The sequence below is a fragment of the Aphidius gifuensis genome, linkage group LG1, assembly GCF_014905175.1.
Source record: "Aphidius gifuensis isolate YNYX2018 linkage group LG1, ASM1490517v1, whole genome shotgun sequence".
Taxonomy (NCBI): Eukaryota; Metazoa; Arthropoda; class Insecta; order Hymenoptera; family Braconidae; genus Aphidius; species Aphidius gifuensis.
In genome coordinates, this window is record NC_057788.1 from 20,583,984 (window position 1) to 20,593,772 (window position 9,789).

General features: G+C 25.8%; 1 protein-coding gene across 1 annotated transcript; it reads left to right on the forward strand.

Annotated features, from left to right (window-relative positions):
* The first annotated feature begins 2,900 nt into the window (after window positions 1-2,900).
* Window positions 2,901-8,774, forward strand: LOC122860482 (putative leucine-rich repeat-containing protein DDB_G0290503). The gene is made up of 5 exons (XM_044164316.1): window positions 2,901-3,336; window positions 3,410-4,075; window positions 6,196-6,402; window positions 6,452-7,156; window positions 8,644-8,774. Exons 1-5 carry the CDS (start codon window positions 2,901-2,903, stop codon window positions 8,772-8,774), a joined length of 2,145 nt encoding a protein of 714 aa, XP_044020251.1.
* The last annotated feature ends 1,015 nt before the right edge of the window (window positions 8,775-9,789 follow it).

Below are 9,789 nucleotides of genomic sequence, written 5' to 3' on the forward strand. Positions count from 1 at the left end.
TGATTTAAGGTACAACTAGGGAAAATTAAAAATAATGACGATTTCACGAATTTTATAGAGTAGATAATTGAAATAACGATACACATTTTTCTTTAATCAGTTTTTTTGTTATAAGATGTTTTTTTGATTAATTAACTGTTAAAGATGGTCCTTTTTTTTGAGGTTAAACATAGGCTCTTATGGAAATAAATGATGTTCGGCTTTTCATAATACCCCATCGAAATACGAAATATTTTCTATTAATTTATTCTATAACTTCCTTGAATTAAACGACTTAACCATTAAATTAAATGAAATGTCGCTCAATTTTAGCAACTTCTGTCTTGATTAGAACGCTTTTCTGCTTTAAATTGATTCATAATTTTTTCAAATTAATCGATAATTTCCTCAAGTTAAACGACTTACCCATTAAATTAAATGAAATGTCGCTCAGTTTTAGCAACTTGTGTCTTAACTAGATCGCTTTTTGTCTTGAATTGATTCATAATTTTTTTAAATTAATTCATTTATCATTTGTATAAAAAAAATTTTCTATTAATTCAATCAATATTATCCTTAAATTAAACGATTTACCCATCAAATAAAATCAAATGTCATTTAATTTTAGCAACTTTTGTCTTAACTAGACCGCTTATTCGCTTGATTTAAAGGATATTTTTGCTTCCTTTTTAGCAAAGTTTCTCTTAAATTAATTCTCTTTTCTCTCAAATAAAAAAAACCTGTCTTAAATTAAAGCAAATAAATTGCTTTAATTAAAAAATATTTTGTTCAAATTAATACATTTTTTTTTTAAATCAAAGCCTAAAACTTTCAAGCAAAATTTTGCTATATTTTAGCAACTTTTTCTCTCAGTGCATTTTTCAGATAACAAAAAAAATGACTGAGATGATTCGAGTAATGCTAAAAATATACGAATTGCTTCTCCAAATAAAAACTCAGTTGAAAAATTAATATAATTAAGAACTTGGATATTATTTTGAATTAAAGTATGTACAGATAAAGGAATTAAAACATGGGCACCTAAAGCAAGAAAAAATTTTAAACCAATGAAATTTTTAGCAAGTGATGGCTGGATAGCAATGTTCAAAAATAATCATGAATTTACTGCGTAACCAGATAATCTAAAAATTAATTGTAACATGCAAAGAAAAAAATTATTCTCGTATATACGCAAGAATTTTCGTTCCTCATGAAATGAAAATTAAAGTTGTTAATCTGGCAAATGAAAATTGGAGTTTAGAAATGCTGATAAAACAAAGTGGTTGCAATAATCTTGAAAACATACCTCAACTCAACTATTGGAAACGCGTTGTTAGTGATTTTGATAAAAAAAAGGTCACTAGTCTTTCGAATAAAAAAAGCAATTTTTAATTTTAATTGTACTCTATAGTAAAATATGAAGATAAAAATACAAGTTCATGTAGAGTCAGATATAAATGAGAGCAAATCTAAAGATTAAATATCTAGGGTATTACGAAGCTGATAATGTTGGAAAATTAATTGCTCACTAATTATTTTTACTGGCTGGATCAATCATTATTAATTTTTAGTGTTCCGTAGGACTGCACTTATGTTTTCACTTTTCGTGTGACTTTTTGTTATTTCGCGATAAAAATAAAAGTTATGAATCGAATTGGCTTCTACGAAGCCCATTAGGTTCCATTTTTTTTCCCAAAAGCAATCATCATATTTATTTTCAATTTTTGGCCCTTATCAGTTGTGATAGTGCCATTTTTCTACAGGGCCCAATTTCGAATATTGACGGATCGGATCCAGCAATGATTCAATCGACGACGCTTAATCTGTAGACTCTACGATATTTTTTTGAAAATTTTTGGTCGTTTATTTTTTTTTTTTATTAAACAAAATGTAGTGTCAGAATTCGTTTTTGCAAGATATTTTTTGAACCGCCGAACCGAATTAGTTGATGTTAAATGAAATTTATGTTTTTTTTTTTCCCAAAAGCAATCATCATATTTATTTTCAATTTTTGGGCCTTATTGGATTTAATATCCGCATTTTTCGATAGGGCCCAATTCCAAATATTGACGGATCGATTCCGGCAATGTTTCAATCGACGACGCTTCATCTGTAGACTTTACGATATTTTTTTGAAATTTTTTGGTCGTTTATTTTTTTTTTTATTAAACAACAGAAATAAACAACATTAGAAAATAAAACAAAACAACGAATCAAACAACAAGAAAAAAAATAAAAAATCCTACGGAACACTTAGGACGCACCTTGGGGGACTTGACTATATATTTTTTTTTTTTGTCTTGTTAATGATCGTTGATCAATCATTAGATCTCATCACAACGAAAGAAACAACACAAGTTACCTGATTTAAAAAATACTTTTATCAAGAGACTCGGTAGAGTCTCGCCTCAATTTTTAATGAATAAATGTTTCAATAATAATTTTTAACAAATTGATATTATTCTTAAATCAATTGTCTTGAATATTGAATTTTTATATGTTTTCTTCTATTTTCATTAATTATTATACTATCATTAATTCTTATTAACTTTAGTAATTAAAATATTTCGATCAATAATTTCAGCCACAGTAAATCTAAAAAGCAAAAATATTATTATAATAATTTAATAATAATAATAATTCATATAATAATTTATAGAAATATAGAAAATGATATAAATATTTTTGTTTTATTTTTTTTCAAATATAAATAATGTACGTTGTGTTATCTACTGTGAATAAGACAACCTGTAATCAATCGATAATTTACCAGCGTGGTCATTAGAGTCGTAGTCATGTGATGCGTTTTTCATTATTATGATTGTAAAACGTTCAAGTATACAACAACATTGTAAACACTAAAAATAAAAATCAACAATCAAAAACTACATAGATTGAAAAAACAATCCATAATCAATAAGATGGAACCAATTGATAAACATCAGTTCGAGAAAACTGATCAACAATTGTTTACCGCTTCATTTAATGTTTGTTGGGAAATTCTTAAAAGAAAAGAATATTATTTATGTGAACATGATACCAATATATTTTCAAGGTTGTCATTAAATTATGGTCAAGACATGTATGATGCTATGATGATAATTATGAACAAAATTATAAAATCCAATGAACACAAAGTTGAAGTTGCAAAATCAAAAGTTGAATCAATCGAAATTGTTACAACAGAAGCCACTCGTGATTCAGGTTATGAAGATAATTATGATCGATCAAATCAACAACAACAAAAACGAGTTGACAAAGTGAACATTGACATCAAAAACAGTCAAGACAAGATGATATCAAAAAAACGAAAAATATCAGTTGATGAAATTCATTCCAAGAAGATATTTGAAGCAGGTAAGTTTTTAATTTTTTTAAGATTTTAAAAATCAATTAAAATTCAATTGATTCATTTGATTTTATTTTACAGATAACAAAAAAAATAACTGTGATGATCCAAGTTATGCTCAAAATATAGAAATTGCTTCTTTAAATGAAAACTCAATTGAAAAATTACATATGATTGATTTGATTGAAAAGGAAGAAGAATTATTCAGAAAAGAAAGTATAACCATTAAGGATGAAATGTTGCCAGTTACAGATAATTCGATTGATGTTGACAAAATGAATGACTCGAATGGTCACTTGATTGGACTAGAAATAAAACCAAATGAGATTTCCAATTTTTTTAAAGATGATAATCAAAGTTACTCAAATGAAAGCATTGAAAATGTTGATCATCAAAAAAAAACAAGAATTCGTACTGGATCACTTGCTTCTAAAAAATATATTTTTTATACAGAAGAAGATGATGAACTAAGCTCTACCACAGACGAAAATGACCTTGATGAGGATAATATTGATGCTGATGATGATGATGATGGGAAAAGCCTAAATCAGAATAAAAATCTTGAAGGTAAAATTAGAATAGTTGATGATATTTCTTTCGAAGAAAAAACACGTGTAGTTGAATTGGCAATAAAGCATCCAAATTGGTCAATAGATATGTTAAAAGAACAAAGCGGATATAAAAATATTTACAATCGCAGTCAAGTTGAAAAGTGGGAAAAACACATTAAACAAGGAGGATCTCCTCGTGAAAAAAACATTTTTTTAAATAACTGGGTTATAAATAAGTGTATTGAAAACCAAAAAAAAGGAGAAATAATTACAAATAAAAAAATTAAAACATGGGGACTTGAAGCCAAAAAAATATTTAAACCGTTAAAATTTTCAGCAAGTAGTGTCTGGTTAATGATGTTGAAAAAACACCATGAAATTACTGGTAAACCAGACAATCTAAAAATAAATTGTAATTCCCAAAAAAAGAAATCACTTACTTTCCCGAGAATTTATGTTCCCCATGAAATAAAAGTTAAAGTTGTCAAACTTGCAAATGAAAATCGACGTTGGAGTTTGGAAATGTTAAGAAAACAAAGTGGTTGTAATAATCTTGAAAACATTTGTCAGCTTTACAATTGGAAAAGAGATGTTAAAAAATCTAATAACAAGAAAACCACTAGTCTTTCTACTGGAAAAAATTAATTCTACTTCAGTACAGTATGAATATGATGATGACGATAAAAATACAATTTTAAGTAGAGACAGAGGTAAACGAGGGTATATTTGAAGCTGATGATGTTAGAATTACTCACTAATTATTTTTACTAGCCCGGATCAATCATTATTTAAGTCTGTTTTTTTATGAAGGATCGTTGATCAATCATCTGATTTCATTACAACAATTATTTCCTATTTAACTAATTTCCAATACAATTTTATAAATAAATGTTACAGTCATTATTATTATCAAATTTATATGATTAATAATCAATTGATTATGAAAACAATTGTCTTCAATATTTAATTCTCATATGTATTTTTTTATTTTCATTAATTATTATACTCTTATTAATTATTAACAACACATTGAATTAAAACAAAATATATAAACTGTTAAAAAATAATAATTAGTATAATGAATAATTTGGATATTATTTCTAATTAAAATATGGTGGTGTTGGACGTTTACGATTTTCTTGATTATCGTTATCAACATCTTGTCTTTAGAAGTTAAAATATTTTGATCAAGCAATCTCAGCAATAGTAAATCTAAAAAACAAAATTATTATTAAATTTAAAAAACGATAAATATATCTTTGTTTTTTATAAAAAAAATGTAAATAATTCAATAATATTAAAATGTTAATTGATTTTCCATTACAGTTATGGCAAAAATGTAAAAAACTTATCTCATGAAAAAATAAAAATATTAAAAATATATCTTATATATGTATATAAAATACTTATAACTTATTAAGTTATTATTTATTAATAATGAATATCGATAACACATTCAACTGAAATAAAATATATACAGTTTTTGAAAATAATAATAATTAGTATAATCAACAACTTGGATATTATTTTCAAATAGAATATTGTGGTGTTAGACATTTACCATTTTTTTATTTGTCATCATCATCATCGTCTTCGACGTCGTGTCTCTAGTATTTAAAATATTTCGATCAATAATTTCAGCCACAGTAAATCTAAACAAAAATAGTATTAGATTTGAGATATGATAAATAATTTAAAAAAAAAAAACAAAATTAAATAATTGAACTTTATCAAAATGTTAATCAATTTTTTATTACACTTATGTGATGTGGCATAAATATTGAAAAAAAATTGTTTGCGAGAATATAAAGAACTTATTTCATGTGTGAAAATAAAGATATGAAAAATAATAATTTAATTTTTTAAATATAATTAAATGTATGATTTTTGTGGTCAAATGAAAATGCCTAATTATATATGTGTTCATGGTTTACATGAAAACTGTCGCGGCACTTTCTGGCAGGTTTCTCCTTATTAGTTCTATGTGTTGCATTATTGGAAATCTTTCAAGTATGAAACAACAATAAAAACATTGTAAACATTGCGAAAACAACCAGAAACTACATAGATTAAAATAACAAAATTGAAATTATATTTATTATAAAATGGAACGATTTGATAAACATCAGCTCGAGACAACTGATCAAGAATTGTTTACTGATTCATTTAAGTTTTGTTGGGAACTTTTAAAAAGAAAAGAATATTATCTCTCTGAACGTAAGACTGATATATTTTCAGAGTTGTCATTGAATTATGGCCATGACATGTATGACGCCATGATGATAATTATGAACAAAATTATACAATTCAATAAAGACAAAGTTGCAGTTGAATCAATAAAAATTGTAACAGCAGAAGCCACTCGTGACTTAGGTTATGATGATAATTATGATCAATTAAATCAAAAACAACAGCAAGTTGACAAAGTAAACATTGACATCAATGACAATCAAAACAAGATGGTATTGAATAAAAGGAAAATATCAGTCGATGAATTTCATTCCGAGAAAATGTTCAAAGCAGGTATATTCAAAATGTTCTTACGATTTTTATCAAATTGTATCTTGATCAGGTTCATTTTATTTTGCAGATAACAACAAAAATAACTGTGATGATTCAAGTTGTTCTCAAAATATACAAATTGCTTCTACAAATGAAAACTTAGTTGAAAAATTACATATGGTTGATTTTATTAAGAAAGAAGAAAGTATAACTATTAAGGATGAATTGTTGTCAATAACAGATGATTCAATTGATGGTGAAAAAATGAATAACTCGATAGAGCACTCAATTCGACTAGAAATAAAGTCAAATGAAATTACCAATTTTTCTAAAGATAATAATCCAAATTGCTTGAATGGAAGCATTGAAAATGTTGATCATAAAAAAAAAACAAGATTTCGTACTGGATCACTTGCTCCTAAAAAATGTAGATGTTGTGAACAAAAAAATGATGATCTGAGCTCTATCAAAGTTCCTAGGAAATTTGATTCTACTTCAGTACAATACGATGATGAAGATAATGATACAAAGAAAATTACAAATTCCAATAAAGACAAGGTTGCAGTTAAAAAATCAAAAGTTGGATCAATAAAATCTGCAACAACAGAAGTCACTCGTGACTCAGGTTATGATGATAGTCATAATCAATTAAACCAACAAAAACAAGTTGACAAAGTGAACATTGACATCTACAACAGTCGAGACAGTAAGACGATATCTGAAAAAAGAAAAATACCAGTTGATGCAATTCATTCCAAGAATATGTTCAAAGCAGGTATGTTTTAAATGTTGTTAGGATTTTTATTAAATTGTATATTGATTTAATTTATTTTATTTTTAGATTACAAAAAAAATAACTGTGATGATACAAATAATGCTGAAAATATACAAATTGCTTCTTCAAATGAAAACTCAATTGAAAAATTACATATGATTGATTTGATTAAAAAGGAAGAAGAATTATTTATAAAAGAAAGTATAACTATTAAAGATGAAATGTTGTCAGTTACAGATGATTCGACTGATGTTAATAAAATACATAACTCGGACAGTCAGTCAATGGGACTGAAAATAAAGTCAAAAGAAATTTCCAATTCATTTAATAACAATAATCAAAGTTACTTGAATAAGGTCATTGAAAATGTTGAACATCAAAAAAACACATTAATTCGTACTGGATCGCTTGCTCCTGAAAAATATATTTTTTATACAAGAGAAGATGATGAACTAAGCTCCATCATAGACGAAAATTACCTTGATAATGATGATGATGATGATGATGATGATGATGATGATGATGATGATGATGATGATGATGATGATGATGATGATGATGATAATGATAATGACGATGATGATGATGATGTTGGGGGTTGTCTGAATCAAAATAAAAATCTTGAAGGTAAAATTAAAATAACTAGTGAAATTTCTTTTGAAGTGAAAACACGTGTAGTTACATTGGCACGCGAACATCCAACTTGGTCATTAAATATCTTAAGAGAACACAGTGGATGTAGAAATATTAAAAACCGGCGTCAGATTGAAAAGTGGAAAAACCAGATTGAACGAGGAGGAACTTTGCGTCAAAAAATGAACTTGGTAAATAATTGGGTTATAACTAAGTGCATTGAGAACCAAAAAAAAAGAAAAATAATTACAAATCAAAAAATTAAAACATGGGGGCTTGAAGCAAAGAAAATATTTAAACCTGAAAATTTTTCAGCACGTAATAGCTGGTTAAGAATTTTAAAAATAAACCACGGAATTACTGGTAAACCAAATAATCTAAAAATTAATTGCAACTTACAAAAAAAAAAATCATTTTCTTTATCCAACACTTACGTTCCCTACGAAATAAAAGCTAAAGTTGTTAATCTTGCAAATAAAAATCCCCATTGGAGTTTGGATATGTTGAAAGAACAAAGTGGTTTTAATATTGAAAACATCAATCAACTCCGTTATTGGAAACAAACTGTTAGAAAATTCAATAAGAAAAAGGCCTCTAATTTCTCCAATGGATCAACTGTTTATAAAAAAATTAATTCTACTTCAGTAAAATATAAAGATGAAGATAAAAAGACAAGTTCAAGTGGAAACAGATGCAAACGAGGGCAAATTTAAAGATTTAGTACGAACTACGAAGCTGATAATGTAGGAAAATTAATAACTCACTAATTATTTATACTAATTGATAATGATTGTTGATCAATAAGAGGACTTTATCAAAACATAGTAACAAATTTTAGTTACCTTATTTTGAAGATACTTTGAAGAAGAAAATTTTAAAATTTAATTCTACTCCAGTAAATTATGAAGATGACGATAATAAAAATTCAAGTTCAAGTAGAGACAGTCGTGGTCCAATTATTTCAGCAGAATTTTTTACTGGTTGATAATGATCGTTAACAAAAGTAATGAATTCTATTTGTAACTAATTTTAAAGATCCTTTTATAAATAAATGTCTAACTAATTATTATTAATATATGCATTAATTTTTATACCCTTATCAATTATTAACAACACATTTAATTAAAATAAAATACATAAACTTTTTGAAAATATAATAACAATTAATATAATTAACAGTTTGGATATTATTTTCAATTAAATATGAACAAAATATTTAAACTTATACAATTTTAAGCCGGTCATACGTGGTTAACAGTTTTTTAAAAAAACTATGAAACTTCTGGTAAACCTATATCTAAGATCTATAGATTAAATAATAGATGTATTAAAATTTATTACTTGAGTTTATTGTAATCAATAATGATAAAATAATTATAAATACTGTAAAATAAAAAACTCATTAATGTGTTTTCGAGATGTATGGATTTTCCAAGTGGCGGTTAATAATTTGATTGATAACAAGTAATTTCATAATAATTTATTTAGATGTTCATTTAACACATTTACAAAATTACCATTTTTTTTTTTATATTGATTTGTCGTTACAATATCTTGTCTCACTGGTTTCTAATATATATATTTTTTTTCTATCGAGATTATAACATTTTATGTGGACTCAAATTCCTTATTACAAAATATGACAATTATACATTATCGATTTCCTACATTTTTATACAGTATTGTTAACAACAAAAACAAATCATTGTTGTCCGACAATTAAAAATATTTTGTATAACAATTTATTATTAATGGAAAAATTAGTAATTTGATAAAACTAAACTTGACTCGTACCGAAATTAATGAACCAATTCATGAAACTCATGATTTTTTTTTTTCTCATTATGGCAAGAAATTTAGGCTCCTAAAACTTTGAATAAACTCTACTATTGGGAAAAAAGTGGTAGAAATTTTGATAAGAAATGGGCCACCAGTTTTTCCACTGAAAAATTAAATTCTAATTTAGTACAGTATACGAATATGATGATGAAAGATAAATA